General features: G+C 37.0%; 1 protein-coding gene across 5 annotated transcripts in view; it reads left to right on the top strand.

Annotated features, from left to right (window-relative positions):
- The window catches only part of EPHA7 (EPH receptor A7), a 163,353-nt gene extending 147,587 nt beyond the window's left edge, over positions 1-15,766 (top strand). For 2 of the 5 annotated variants that reach the window (XM_061369828.1, XM_061369827.1), the window contains exons 15-17: positions 811-1,004; positions 2,089-2,244; positions 14,753-15,766. In XM_061369828.1, the coding sequence (XP_061225812.1) occupies positions 811-1,004; positions 2,089-2,244; positions 14,753-14,948 (546 nt within the window). In that variant the 3' untranslated portion in view covers positions 14,949-15,766. Of the gene's footprint in view, positions 1-810; positions 1,005-2,088; positions 2,245-3,399; positions 6,615-14,752 lie in introns of those variants that run through there. The other 3 variants (XM_061369830.1, XM_061369829.1, XM_061369831.1) reach the window with 2 other exon arrangements.
- Positions 15,767-16,178: the final 412 nt, after the last annotated feature.

Here is a 16,178-nt window from a genome sequence, read left to right as displayed (position 1 = left end):
ATTATCTGCCTTGCTTCCTGATGTGCTTTCTTATCCTGCCCTCAAGGTCTTCAGCAGTTTCCTGTGATTTTACTTTACCCATTTTTATTTTCTGTTTAAGTCCAAATGGACTTGGCTAAGGAAGTCAATGGGTGGGTGTAATTCTTGGTTCAGACATTTTATGCTCTCCTTTAATGATAGCATCACCTAGCAGCATCTCTTATTAAATCTTTCTGTTTAGCTGGTATATTAAAATACCATTTAACCAGGTCTTCTTCTCTCACATGGCACGTTTCTGCTACTTTATCATTAATATAACATGGCTAGACATAGAATACAACTTTTTTTCCCCTAACAATTTCTGTCTGATAAACATTTTTCTTGGATCCTTTTATAATATCTTCAGGCTTTTTGTATATTATATGTGCATGCAGAGATCCCTATCCATTTACAAGTCAGTTGCTTCTACCACACACTCTTTCATAAAAGCCTTGGGGCAAGTAATAATGCTTTCTGAAATAACTCCATTTATCAATCTATCTGTTGCTCCCTACGTGAATTTAATTGTTGTTCCCTGCTGCTCACTTGACTAGGTAATATAGCTATGTTCTGCACATATAGAACAATATGCTTAATAAGCCCAAACAAAGTCAGAGAAATTATTTGAGAACATGAAGGCTGGTGTCAAAACAACAGACTCATATTTCTGTAACCATGATGGCAAATTTTAATTTATTGATTTTTTCCCCCCTTTTATTTCTTGAACTGGGTATCAGTATACATTCTTTAAATATCCCTTGATGAACAATGATTAACTATGTTGGCTACTAGGTTATAAAAGCAATTGAAGAAGGCTATCGTTTGCCAGCACCCATGGACTGCCCAGCAGGACTGCACCAGCTGATGCTGGATTGTTGGCAGAAGGAACGTGGTGAAAGGCCAAAGTTTGAGCAGATAGTTGGTATTCTGGACAAAATGATTAGAAACCCAAACAGCTTGAAAACCCCACTGGGAACCTGTAGCAGGTAAGAAAAGCTCTAGAATGTGTTGTTATGATGATGAACGCGCCTGAATGTTCTTGGTCACTGGCTCCGGTTCACACTTACTCCATGCGTCTCTCAGTTCCTTCTTCCTTCTGTTCCCTGTTCTTCCCTTCCCTCATTTACCCTTCTTTTTTTTTTTACCATGATGAAAAAGGCATTTCTTAAAAAATAAGCTAAATAAATAAATAAGATGGAACTAACACCTTTCCAGCAACTACTGCCTGCTCATCACTCTTTCCACTCTCACCACTAGCAGTTTTTGTTTTCCTTGTTTCTTAAAACTGTGAAGTCTGAAGGGCAAGGGTCGTCACCTACTGTAGTTTTGTGTGATGCATCGCTTGCCCTAGGAACTGATACAGTAGAAAAGTAATTAGTAATACTCATACTCTGTCAATGTACTTTGACATGCTACACTCTAGATTTTTACCTTTCCTTTTCTGGCTTTTACTCCTTTTAGTGATTACATCTCATTGTGCTTCATGGTGTAGTTTTTAATGCTTTCTTAGTAATTTCAGGAATTATTTAATCATGGTAATCTTTTGATCTGCTACCTAGATCACTGCACTAGGGAATCAAGTGGCCTGTGTTCTATTCCCAGTTCTTCTACTGACTGATATGCTTGTGTGACCTTAAGCAACTTTGTGTCTCTGCTCTTTCCTTGTCTTTGTTTTGTCCCATCCTGTTGAATAATGAGAATAGTTGCTTCTATATTTTCTAATATGCTTAAAAGGATAGCATCTTTATTTTACTCAGCAACTGTAGTTGCAGCTTTTGTCATGCTAGGTAATAAGGTTGATTTTCTGTTGGTGACAGTAACCTGTTAGGCTGATTTTGCTTAATCTGACCTTTCATCTTTTACATGAATAAGTTTAGGAAGTACATATTGTCAACTACAGAGTAGTCAAGAACTACTCAGAGAATAATCTGAACTGTGTGTAAAGGCCAGTTACATTCTACTCTTGACATTTTTAATATCCCAGACTTATTTGACTCTCACCTTGCTAAATACTCCCTGATGTTTTACACTCTTTGGAAACAACTTACTTTCCTTTTTCCTTCTCTGTAGACCAATTAGCCCTCTTCTGGACCAGAACACACCCGATTTTACCACTTTCTGCTCCGTAGGAGAATGGTTACAAGCTATTAAGATGGAAAGATATAAGGATAATTTCACAGCAGCAGGCTACAACTCTCTTGAATCAGTTGCCAGGATGACTATTGAGTAAGTTAGTACTGGGCATGTTTAACTTGAATTTAGGGAATTTCTAGGTAAAATAATACATAATGTTCAACTCCAAAACTTTACCCTGAGTACAAACATGGTACTTGGGGGTAAGCCAGCAATTTTAACAGCTGATGATGTTATATTAGAGCATCCCATGATGGCATCACCTTTTTCCCTGCTTTTGAGACCAATTGAAATAACAGCAAGGGCCTAGAATTTGAGGAAGACCGTGACCAATTTCAGAGTATGTATGTATAGGAAAATAACCACTTTGCCTGCACTACCTAATTGGTACTTTTTTCCAGGCTTGTACTAGGAAGATGTGGAATTTTCTTCTAATTGGCTGGGGGCTGTCTGTGTCCTGCAAGAAATGACTTTTCATCACGATAAGTCTATAGAAGCAAAACAATTTTCTGAAGGCAAGCATGGCCTGTATTGGTACTGCCATCTTAAACAGGTCTTCTTGGCACCCTGCAAACATCTTTCTTATCCTGGTGGTTGCCAAACACATATAATTCCTCTTACAGAGAGCAGCGGTTTTCTATGCAAGTTTCTAAACAATAATCTCAATTTTGCAACCCTACTCTCATCTGCCTGATATTAATAGGGGTCTCAGCCTACAGCTGGAGAACTGTCATTAGAGCACACAAGCTTCTACTAGATCAAGTAGCACTAGTAGCAGTGGAATTGAAACAGCTGCTCTTTCATTTGCATGATGGGTATGGGTGAGTATGCAAAGGGTTTCTCTAGGCATCTCTTTAGGAGTCAGAGTGTGATCCCCAAAATCTTGTATTTATGCATAACTTTGTCCTGAAAGCCACCTGAAGTATTTTACAAGAGGAGTATCTCTTTCTTCGGGTGTCCCTAAGAGCCACAATGAAAGATTATCGTAGTGAAAACATACTGGCCTCATTCTTAGATGTGGAGATACATGCAGTGTAATTACATGACAGTTGACATGTAATTGCACTCCTTGCTGAGAAGTTGAACAGTGCCTATATGAACTTCACAGTACTGACCTGAGGTTCCAGTGTAGCCTCAATGTCAGAAACCTGTAGCACAGACCACTTCGTAGCTTTGACTCACAGTTGAATACCATACAATAGCAGTCTAAGTTGAAAAATTAACAATGTACGCATTTATCTTTCCCAGGGATGTGATGAGTTTAGGGATCACGTTGGTTGGTCATCAAAAGAAAATCATGAGCAGCATTCAGACTATGAGAGCACAAATGCTACATTTACACGGCACTGGCATCCAAGTGTGATAGACATTTCTCCCTTATGAGGGAGGTGACAGACTGAGAGAACAGCACTGGCCTTCAGTATATATGAAGTGCTGCTAGAAGACACTTGATTTCCTGGGTCCTTCCTGCAGTGAATAGAAGAGCTACAAGAAGCACCTACAGACTTGAACTCCTAAGTGCCACCAGAATTTATGAAAAGGGAATTAGGATCCACCAGTGGTGGCAAGGAAAACAGCAGTGACAATAAACAAAGTACTACCTGAAACATACAAACACCTTGAGCTCTCTAACCTCCTTTTTATCTAATAGACTTTTTAAATGTACATAAAAATTTAAAAAAGAATATATTTGTCAGATAAAATCATGATATTATTGTTGAATTCAACAAGATATTTTCCTTAAATTTGTGATTTCTGAATCTTTTTTTAATCATTTGTGTTTATTCTTCATAAAGACTTTCTTTTAGTATGATGTTTATATCTTTGGACCTTTTTAGTGCTAATTCTATGACACATTACTACACTGGGTACCTCTGAAGGATTATTTGAGTTCCTAGAGATTTAAGAAGCATGACCAAGCAATGTATAACTGTCCAAACTTTGGTATCCTTTTGTGCCATTTACTTTTGTTAGATCAGCACCGTATTGACATGGCTAGCTAATTGGCAGGGAGTCAGGAAAATGCAAGGTGCCAAGAGCTCTGATATTTTTTAAAGAATTTTTTAAGGTTACACATATACTATCTTTTAAAAGAAAATAAAAGAGAAAAAAAAAAAAGAAAAAAGAAAAGCAATAATTACCCCTAAGTAGTTCTAGGCACTTTTAGCAAATTGTTTGCAAGATGATTTTAATGGACTAGAGTTAAAGTGAGATATATTCTAAGATGTAGATCTACAAATGTAAACCTGCTGAGATACTGCATTGAATGGACAAGTGATTGTAGGAGTGTCTCAGAACACAGGTGCAGTTCTCCAGTGTTACCTAAACCGTTTAATCTGAGCACATCATTTTTTTTTTCAGTACTCTGCATTAGCAAATCTGAGAGAAATAGCTGGCATATATTTTATATGAGTTTAAGCCGCATACAGTCCAGCTGTCAGAATGAGGACATAGGTTTTATATGAGAACTGTAGAGCATGAGGCAAGGGGCAGTTCAAAATTTTCAAGTTTTCATAAGCTTTTGCTGCTCTGAACAATTATGCACGTGTGTGCTCACACAGACACAACGGTCGTTCGGTCACTCCTCAGGAGCACAGATGCAGGAGTACTTGCTCAACGGAATATCTTTACACCATTTATAGATAAATTTTGTTTGATTAAAGTATTTAGCTACTATAAGCAATAATGAACAATGTCTCTACAGATACTGCAGGAATATATGTGAATCAGAGAGAAACGCTTTAAAAAAACATCTGAAAATTGTGAACTACCCCAGCAATGAAATGCTGTACTTCCAAAGAGAATTGGGCTGCTTCTATTGATTTTGGTAGAGAAAGATCCCAGGGATCAGTCATAAATTGGTCTTGTTTGATAATGTGGGCATCCACACAAAAAAAATAAAAACAAAAGAAAAACCCTGTAAATGTTCCTTTGTAAAACTTGTAAATTTTATTTATACTGTCTTGTTTTGTACACATATTTATGTGTAGTGAGCTCTGAAAACATTGAAAATGCACTATATTTTTCTATTTTACTTGCAGAGCATCACAAACAAACATGTATATTCAGTGCTACATAATGTGTTTTCCCACATTTAGGACCAAAGATAGTTATCAAAAACTTAAATGCATCATTTTCACCCTCCTTTTTTTCTCCCCCTTTTTAGATCACTGTACAGTGTTATATTTGTCATTTTATTTATTTGTTTTGTAGAAAAATCAGTTTGGTTATACTAAGTTTTTGTCCCCCCTGCTTTTGTTAAAGAAAATCTGTAAAAAGCTTTTAAATAACATAATCCCGTTACATAGACACTTCCATTTGTAATCTTTGTAATAGACTGTAAATATATTTTTGGAACTATAATGCAATGTGCATAAGGGTTATTTTTCAGTGTCCATATATGATTGTTTATACAATTCACAGCACTTTACAGTCATGCTGAGAAGCCTAATTTATTGCCTGGATTTGGGCAGAGTAAGAAAAAAAGGTGAATATTCTTATTTCATATTAGATTGTCATTCGGTAGAAATGGATTTATTTTCTTGTATGCAGCTCAAGACGGTTTTTTAACTATTAAAATTAATTTTTCTAGAAATGCTGTAGAAATAAGATGCAGAGTAGACTGCATGCCCAGTAGTTGAAATTAGTGAACACAAACACTCAGCCAAGGCACTTCAAGTAGCCGTTGGAACACTCTTGATTAATAAACACCCATTTTGTGTTATGACAAATGCCAAGTGCCTCACTACTGGGGTGAGCATCTGTGGGCAGCTGCACAGGGTGCTTATCAGTTGTACTGCTACTTTAGACACCCAGATATGAATTTAGGAGTCTAAGATCAGACACCTTCTTCCTTATAACTCTTGGCTATTGTTTCTAAGGGCTTGGTGATTAAAGGTGCAATGCAGCAATGCTGATATTGCTGAGAACTCACAAACCCTAAATGCAAGAGTTAAGGCCAGGCTTCACCTTTAGGAATTTTTCAATATTCTGAAGCACAGATGCCTCAAAGCACATGTGGTGACCTGGGTTCACACATGTGAAAGTGAGGACCCTAATGGTATTTCTCCATTATTTTTTGTTGAGTTCCTTATTGTTTGTTGTTTTACTTCTTTGAATAGTAAATATATTTTGTCATTCATCTATATACCTTGACTGCCTTAATGTTGTCACAGATTTTTTACACATTTGAAGGGTATAGAGTAAGTAGACCAGAAAGCACAATAGCTGCCGATACTCCTATCGTATCTATCTGCTCAGAACATTACTTCAATTTAGAGCACATGCATGTAAATGGATTTGTAACTAGTAGAGCAGCAACATATTGATGTTGGTTGCAGTTCCCCTGGTTTCAGAAAAACATAGTCCAGTGTAAGAAAAATAAAAGTGCAGAGAAAGTTGATGTTCATGGAAGAAACTGAAGAAAAAGCTGGGTCAGAGGGAAAATTGAAAGCTAAATGACACAGTTCTGGCTTAATTTCATTGAATTTGGAAATCGTGCATCGCTGAAAGCAGATTATCAGGCTGTCAGTGAGGCTGATCTTTCTTGAGTTTATCCATCTACAAGCATCTAAAAGAACGATGCCTAAGACAAACAGGACGAATCTCCTTCTGGGAATGCTTATCTCCATTACTTGTCGAGGGAACCCAGAAGATTAGTTTAAATTAGGCGTCTAATGTCTAGATAGTTAGATGAGGTGATTCCTACCCTGTATGTTCTTGGCAGCTGCAGTTTCCCCTGCAAGCTCTGTGTTGTAGAAAGGCAGCTCCTCCACTACTAGTACGTCCCAGAATGTATTTGACCTGGGCTTTATCACAGAAAGGGGTGATTTTTATTTTTTATAACTATTATTCAGATATTTGTAACACATCATCTAAATGCTTTTTGTATATGGGTATTAATTCTTGAAAAATTTGTGATTGTTCTGAGGAAGACCTGCCTAGTGAATTACGATTATTTAATATTTTAAATAATCAGAAGTACTTGCTGACACACTGCTTCATACAGAGGTTATGTGATCAGATATGATAGTTGCTGTTTGCAAAAACATGTTTAACTAAAGCCTTGTCATGTAAAAATCTCCAGGAGGCACAGATGCTTAAATGTATCTCAAATTGAATGTTGCCCTTAATATCTCAATAATTGAGTTCTGTCTGTATTATTCTCCATTTTAAATGAGGGGGGTTTATATTTGTTTAAGCTGGAGTTATCTGGCATCCACTAAAGGAGTTTGAAAAACATGATTTTAAATTAAATTTACTTTTCTTCACTTAAAGTAATATACGGTAAATAGTTTCCACTGTTTTGAATGTTACAAAAACTATTGCTTTAATGTGGGGGGATAAAGAGGGTTATTTTTGTTTTGTTGTTGGTATTTTTTTACATTTATTGGTTAGTAGTTGAAATAAAAAAAATAATAATAATTTGTCCTTAACTTTCTAAAAATAATTCATATATAGCAATTTTGAGAATGATTTAAATTCTGTGACTTTTGAGTTACTACTGAGGATGAGGATCATGTCATTACAGCCATAATACCAAGTGATGCCAAGACACTGTGCCACAAGGGTGGTTTAGCCAGTATTCGGTTGCCCAGTAATGGCATGAAGCCATCCACTGGCTGTGTGGGAGGAGTGAAGGCCAAAAATGGTCATTCCACCTTTTAAAAATATATATGTGACAGGTTAGAGCTAACACATCCTTAATGAATTACTTCCCTGCATGCAGTTAGAAACTGATACGCTCACGATATGCATTTTGTTTTGGTGGGGTTTGTTTGTTGGTTTGTTTTGTTTTAAACAAGTGGCATTTGGGATGTTCGTGGAAGAGAACAATTTCCAGGCAGGACGACAAGACCAGTTTAAGAAAAGTACAATACAAATTCTTGCCTAACAGTAATTCTGGCAGCAGGTGCTGCAGGGGTATGGAGGCAGTTGGTGCTATGATTTGCTGAGCAACCAGCATAGCAGGGTTTCTGCATTGTCAAGACCTGTTAGGACTGTATTTCTGATTAATTAACTGATATGTAGTAAAAGGCATATTTTCCCCCACTAACTTGGAATGGATAGATGGTAGATCTGGGATGCTACTCAAAAGTCGTAGCCTCAAACTAATTTCTAGTAAAACAAGAAATTCTGGGCAGCAGCCTATATTTTCTCTCCTGTTCCCTTAAGGGCTGTCAGTCATAGCCAACAATTACAAAAGATCTTTACAATACAAGAGATCTTTACTGTTTGCATAGTGCAGCCTTCTATTTACTTGGGAATAGTCAGTTCTGTAATTAAATTTCCTGCAAGAGGGATTGTGGAGGGATGGCGTGAGGGGGATACAGAAGCTTGGGGAGGGGGAGATGGGCAACCACATCTGAAAAATAAAGGAAGAAAACATTCCAACAAATAACTTGTGAAACCCAGAGTATGACTGGGCTCACCGCTTTCGTAACATACTCCATACAGGAATTTGAAAAATACAAGATATTAAACCATAGGCATAAAATCTGCAATATCCTGACAAAAGACTTGTGACAGAATGCAAGCTACATTTCTGGGAGTGTTTCCTTTCTGGGTTTGATTTTATGAGATTTTAAAGTTAGGATAATTAACACAATAAAATCTGTTGGGACAGGCTAAGGAACAAAATCAGTATGTCTTATCATAACCGTGAAATTCTCAGTGCACTTTCAGGGTGGGTAAGGATTAGGCAGTTTAAAAGTGAAAAGACTCGTGGAGTTTATATGCTGTATAGACTGTGTAGGTAATGTCCTGAGAGATTATGAAAGGTTAAAATTTAAAGAGGAAAACCCTCACTTTTGTATCTGGTGAAAATTCAGAAGATGGGAGGGAATGCAAAGTGAAGCCTGTGAAGCCATTCAGAATGTGTGAGTCGAAGTTGTAGGGTTCTGCTGACTTTGCTGGCAGGAGAGTTAAGGAGTGTAAAGATTTTTTTGTTTTGATAACGAGACTGTTAATAAAATATACCTAATAATCTAATGTAGAGTGGTTTCAGTACTCTGATTTTTCCTCAGGACAGATTGGAATTTGTCAAAGACAGTAAATTGAGACAGATGGTAAAGCAACTGGTAATACACAGCTCATTCAAGCAGACTTGAAAGAGACATGAAAGGAGGATTTTGCATTAAAAGCCTGAAAATAAAACATGAACTCTGGTGCTATGTACTCTTGGAAGGTCTGATAGTAGACTTTAGCACTGATCGTACACAAATTCGGTTGAATTAATCTCTAGTTAGAGTGACCAAAAAGAACCACAAGTCAAAAAAAAAAAAATGGTTCACGCCTTGATAGGCTGTGAAAAAAGATGTACTACAGCCATGTGAAACTTGTATATTTAGCCAAATGAGGTTTGGACAAAACAAGACATAATGCCTAGTGCCAGAAAACCTAAAAGGGGAACAGAAAATGTATTAATCCATGGACCAAGGCTTAAGTACTTAATTGAATCAAATAACCAATTGTAGAACAGTGCTGCTAATAATAATATTAATAATGAAAATCTACAACTTAGAGGTTATCTGATGAATCATAATATAGCCAAGTCTGAAAAATGCAGTCATTGCTTAAGCCATAGCTATGCCCAAAGACTTCTGTGTGCTGCTGATATTGGACTTCCATGAGTCTGATTATTGCGAGTCATTTATATACTGGAGACATTATAGCCCCACATCCATAACTGAAGCCTTCCTCTTTTGAGCCAGAAACAGGACTGCTGAAGAGTCTGTATAGTCTATTGAATGCTATATAAATTATCCTCTGATCATTTCCTCAGAATTACCAAGAAAGCCATAAATTTTACATTAAGAAACAAACTTCCTCCTCCAAAGATGCTATCTCACTGAGAAGAAAAATAATCCATTCTTTTTATTAGTACATTAAAATGGGGCTTGAAAGAGGCTAGACTGAAGAATAATAGAATGTATCCACATTGATGCTTACATTTCATGTCTGTAGAAACATCACTCAGGGAATTTCTTAACTATCATTCAGCCTGTCTTACTATGCCAGTTTCCACTGGCTTCCTGAAGGGCTGCATGTCCGTTTTCAAGATGTCTGCTGGAAAATGTTTCAATTTCCTCAGGAACAAACCAGCCTATGCCAAGAATGCATGTGTAGCTTGAGCAAGAAGGTTCAGGAATCTCAGATTAGCCCTCTCCAGATTGTTCCTTTCAGTCATAGTCATAAATTAAATGTGTTCTCCCACTGAGGTTGCGCATAGTAAATTGCATGAGAAATATGATTTGCCTGGAATAAACTTACTAAAATCGTCGAGATAACCTCCTGAAGGCCATTCAGAAATGGCAGGTTTTGAGTGGTGGGTAGGATTTTGCTTAGAAAGTAAAAAAATGTGGGTCTAGGGGGAGTCTGTGTGTGCAGTTATTCACACTCAAACACTTATAAGTATGAAACTTTCTGGGTAGCAGTTATTGTCTGTCACTGTCACTGAAACTAGACACAAAATGCAAAATCTGTGAGTTTGCAAGAATAAACAAAAAGAAAAATAATAATTCTATAACAGAATTAGACCAAGTCTTCACCATTTTTTTTTTTTTTGTTCTTGGCTGCACCGGTGCTTCCATATGGGGTCAGCAGAAGAATAAGATGTGTCCAGACAACAGAAGAAAAGAATTTGGTTTGGGTGGAGTGCCAAGTTATTGGGAATTACCCAGTAACAACAATGATATAAGCTGATTGAGTATGTTTAAAATAAAATAAAAATGTTTCTGTAGGCAGTACTATCTAAGAGAGAGCTGAATGGCAGAAATCAAAACACCTGATGAGGGAACTATTTCAGGGCAGTGGGAGGAGTTACCTCTGTGATTTTATACTCCCCATAATGAATTGGGAAAAGTCTATTCTCATTCCTTTTTACTATTACAAACCTATTTCTTACGGATTTTATGAAATTAATACAGCTGGATTAGTAAAAGTCATATGGAAATGAATGTTTTACCTGTGTTATCTGCTTCGGAATTATTTGCTGAAAAAGAATAAAGATATTCCCTAGAAATATTACCTGCTGTGAGTATAGCAAAGTATCTTAATAATTACGGAAAATAAAAAAAAGAGGTCCTTATAAAGTAAGCCTTCAAAGCATCTAATGCCATTTTTACTCTTAGATTTTGTTATATTTTGAAATAGGATTGTGTAAAGCTGAGTTATTTTTTTTTAACATCCAGTGCTGTCAAGTTATTTAAATTTAAAATTCTAGAGGAGTAGATATTATATATATCATAATCCTTTTAAAAGTAGTCACATAATATTTAATGTTAAATTTTCAGGTCTAAACTACCACTGCTTCACTTTATATACCAGAGAAACAGAAAACACATAGCATACAATTATGCAGCTGTACATCTGTCATTGAGCTATTACATCATACTTTTGCAAAACAATGTACTACATTTAGCAGTGTTTAGACCTCAAATTCTATAGTTTTGTTGCTACTGGTTTTGTATTTAAAGCCTTTCAGTGATGGAAGCCCTTGTTTGCGAAGGTCAGTAAGCATTAGTAAGCATATGAACATGACGTAAATCAGTAGAAGCCATTTGCTGAAATTATGGAGATGCCTCACAGAGGTGACATCCAGCTGTCACCAAGGTTCTTTTCTTTCCTTGTCTAGTGTAACTGCCAGAACAAACCAACAGACCAACTCCCCTCATGCTTATCGGTAGCTGAATTGTGACTACCCATAGCTCAGGATACACAGCTGATGAAAATGTAACACTTCTCTGGCATCCTTTTACCTCAGTTTACAGGAAACCTCACCTTATATTTCTGTGATATGATGAATGGCCTATTTCTTGTCTGAGAACACATGGAAATTTTACGTATCTCGGGGGTGAGAAAGGATAGAAAGTGTAAGACTGGCTCTACAGCTTTAGGCTGTGAGAAGGTATTACAACAAGGCCCACATGATACTTTCAACCTCTGTGTGGGAAGGGAGAGACTCTGTAGGTATTCATATGTTGCCACACACTTTGAGCTGTAGCTGCTTGCCTGGGAGAAGGCTGGTTAGGCTAAGACTAATACAAAATTACCTCTGAAATTTCATCCTGCATTGTACAATCTCTCCCCTTCCTGAAGTGCCTTTCCCTTCCAGAAATCTCCTCCCTCTTAATCTAAAATTCATATCTATGCTACTTCTCTGAGAATGAGAAGACTTGGTCTGATTAAAATGAAGTTTTTTCATGGAAGAGCTTGAGTGGCCCATTATGTCCAACAAGAGCTAATATTTTGGTCTGTATACAGCACACTTTTGCATATCATTTTGCCATTGTTCAACTGTTAGATAAAATGCATATGACTTCTTTGGTCCTCCTTTTACATGCGTTTCCTGTTGAAAGGATTTATTTAGTCATCTACTTTAAGAAAAGATTTAGGACTCTGAATCTCTGAAAACAGCTTCCTCGGGACACATCCAGATTTACTGCTGAGATACATAATGGCTTACATGATGGCTTACCAGGGACCCTCTGAGAACTAGGTCTCACTGGGGTTTGTTTCTGTGGAAGTTAATTGTGGGTGGTAATGAGCATGTGCTAATTTTGTCCCATTATTGACTACAGGTATGGCCTTGGCATGCATCAGAGACTAGGTAAATGAGTACTAAATTCAACCAGTCTGTAAGATCTTCCAACCAAGAACTGAGGCCTATCCTTACTTCTGAAGGAAGGATAAACATCAGCCCATTTATCCACTGGCTTTGACTCTCTTTCAGTTTCTCCAAACTGTTTTAGATTTCTATCTCTTCCTGGGGAGACGAAGTATCTAATTCAGGCCTGGAATGACACTGAACAGCAGGGCAGCTAGAAGTGAAGCATTACAATAATAGCTAGGTCATACAGATGCAAAGAAATTATAAATTTGCTAAGTCTGACACTGGCATCCGCATCTCCCATTTGCTGGTGTTTCATAGTTGTTAGTTTGCTCTGGTGAAACTCTCTGGCAGAGAGAACTAGGTGCAGCCTAGTAAAGCTATGCCACAGCCTAGAGTATATGTGCACCATCTCATCATCCAGCGGCCTTCGTCCTAGTGCTGACCAAAAGATGTCAGTTGACACAGAGCAAATATAAATAACCTGAAGATTTAAATGTTAGTGCATCTAAGTGCTATTTGTGACTACCATTTGCCTTTAGCTTTGGATAAATTCACGTCAATCATTTCTACTGATTCAAAGACATACTTAACTTCAAAAAACCAAAAAGAAACTATCAAAGTAAAAAAAAATATCTTCCTTTTGGAAAGGATTTCTCCTCAGAGTTCCTTTTTGTTGCATTCTTTTCTCACACATTCCTTGCATTACTAGGGTTTCAAAGGACAGGTGCAGAAGAACCTAATAAAAGCGAGATTTAGCTTAGTTAATACCTTGCCTCTGTGTAAAATTTGTCCCTAGGACACTACACTAGAGACAGAAAAACATTCTGTCCCTTCATCAGATTGTTTCATCTAGCTTTTCTTTTTGTTTACTAAGCCTCATCTATTATGGCTATTAATATTGTAAGGTCCTCTTCTCAGCTTATCATAAAACATCTGCTCCCATTTTGTCCAGTTTGCTTATAGAGATGTATGGCATGCTACAAGGTATTAATAATGTTCTTCTCTTGGATGAGTATCTTCCCTTTGATTCACACTGTTAAATACTCTAATCCATATGCCGGAATGGCAGATACTACTTTGGAATCAACTGTAAGAATATTGGTTGGTATGGCAGGGGGACATTCCTCCACTCGTTTATTTTTCTTTAGTATTAGTGTTACATTGGCTTGTCTCAATGTCTATAATAAATTGCTTTTCTCCAGGAATTTTCAAATAATTTAGTTAAGAGATTGCTAACCATATGTACAATAATTTCCATTCAGTGCTGGCCTACATCCATTAGTCCTAAAACTGTATTGTTTTAGAGATTTCATATGGCTAACCTGTCACTAAATGTACAGTAAAATCCACAACTTTTTCTTCTTTTTTTAAGCTCTGGGGGTCTGTCTTTAGCAACATAAGTAATATAAACTTTGTCTTTGGATGCCTAATACCATGTAATGACCAAGACAAGTCAGTTAAAATGTTTTATAAGACTTTTTAGTGATACTAAAAGAGCTTCTGGTAGTATCAGGCTAAAGGAGAGTCTACTTTATTAGTTTACATGCTAGAATTTAACTACTGTGTGTATGCTTTTTTAATTAGGCAGAGTTTAAATTGAACACACCCATTCCATCCTTTTCCTGCTTCTGTTTTAAAGAGTTATCAACATCTTCTCTCAGTCCTTAATTTTATACCCAAACACCCATCTGAAGAACTGCACCTCATTCATTTATTTCCTTTATTTTCAATACTGAAATTGTCAGTTATAACCCTGTGGCTCATTGAGATCCAATGTGAAACACAACCACATTTCTTTCATGTTAGAGATGTTTGCTTGAGAATCTTTGGGTTTATTAATGTTTACCCAGCTAGTTGATGAGAATTTTTGTCAAGCAGTGGTATATACATGGCATGATGATGATAGTGTAATTTGCCTCTATTACTTCCTGATATCAGGATTCTGCTGCACTGCCAATTTCATATCTGTTGTTATTATTTGTTTGACAGAATCAAAAACATGCCAGGTGCTTTGCAAAACAGAGAACAAGAAAAATCCCTTTCCAGAAGAGATGACAGCCTGAATAGAAATGAAATAATGGCAGGAGACAAAGGAAGCAGAAAGGGGAAGCAAAACAAGAGTTATAACCATAAGATCATGAGATTGGTTTGGAGGCACAGTGAACGCTATGAGGCATTTTTTTAAAACGCATAAGGACTGTAGTTGGGATTAGAGAATGGAAATGTAGAAAAGAAGCTTGGAAAGGAATGGAGAAGAAGGGAGATACAAACTGGAAACAGAGGAAGAGTAAACAGAGGTGTATGGGAAAGGCCAGCACACACACCTGACAAACTGAGGATTATGACTAATGACAAGAATGAAAGACCACATCTGAAGAGCATGATTTCAGGAGGATGGCGAAGCAGGACGTGGTGATGCTGCTAGGGAGAGAAGAGCCAGCAAAGCTGCCCTGGAAGCCTGCCCTGGAAGCTCCTCACACTATTATAACCCTGCTTCCCCATCTTCTTTCTAGCTCCCCTCTTATACACAAAATACGTATGTAGAAGAGTAAAGGAGAAGGAGAAGCAGCTAAATCAAACATTTCCAAAGATCCTGCTGGGGAAGAATTTTAAGCTGGGATGATACAGATTTACTCCTACTGATGTTGCTGCTTGTAGCAAGTGTCAGAGTGCATCCTGTTAGCCTTTCTTATGCAGACAAATCGATGGCAGTCTTTACCACTACTTACAAATAGGCCTTGCTGGGAAATACTCAGAAAAATTATAATACTCCAGCCAGTCGAGGATGTTTAAAAATGTCCTTCCATTATCAGAAAGAAGCAGAAATTATAACATTCACACTGAAATGGAAACAGAGAAAAAAAAATATTTAAGCACTTTCTTTTCAAACTGAAAATAATCATTTTGGTATTACAGAAAAATGTAGGGGGGGATTTTTCTCATTTAAAAATTTCATCCTATAATTTTTCACAAAAAAATTCTGATAAAATGGGAATTATTTTAATTATGTTGGATCAGCTTTTTTATTTTCTTCTAAAAAATTAGTGTCATTTTTAAAAGAAAACTTGAAAATTTCCATTTTCAGTCTATCAGACATTTTAAACTGCCCTGGTTTCCAAGGTAAGAATTCCTCAGGCGTAAGAAAGCTGCAGAGTGGCCAGTCTAATCTCTTCCTCACTTCCTTCTCCTCTGCTTTGGTGACCAGACATGTCTAAAAGATTAGGCTGCAAAGAGTAAAACCAGTTTCTGTGTCTCCCTGAGAAAAGGCACTTTGCCAACTTCTTTTAAGAATTATTAAGTAGATCTCCTTACAGGAAATCACTTCTTTGCTGCAGACTGTCTCCATTTAAATCCTCCTCACAGCTCTTCCATTTTGCCTGGGAAAGTTTATCAGAAAGCACACTGGAAAGGTTCA

The sequence above is a fragment of the Neopsephotus bourkii genome, unplaced genomic scaffold (genome assembly GCF_033783945.1).
Source record: "Neopsephotus bourkii isolate Nb327-2 ecotype Australia unplaced genomic scaffold, CSIRO-AGI_Nbou_v1 NB_1511, whole genome shotgun sequence".
In the NCBI taxonomy this organism is placed as follows: Eukaryota; Metazoa; Chordata; class Aves; order Psittaciformes; family Psittacidae; genus Neopsephotus; species Neopsephotus bourkii.
This window is presented reverse-complemented; position numbering and strand designations above follow the sequence as displayed.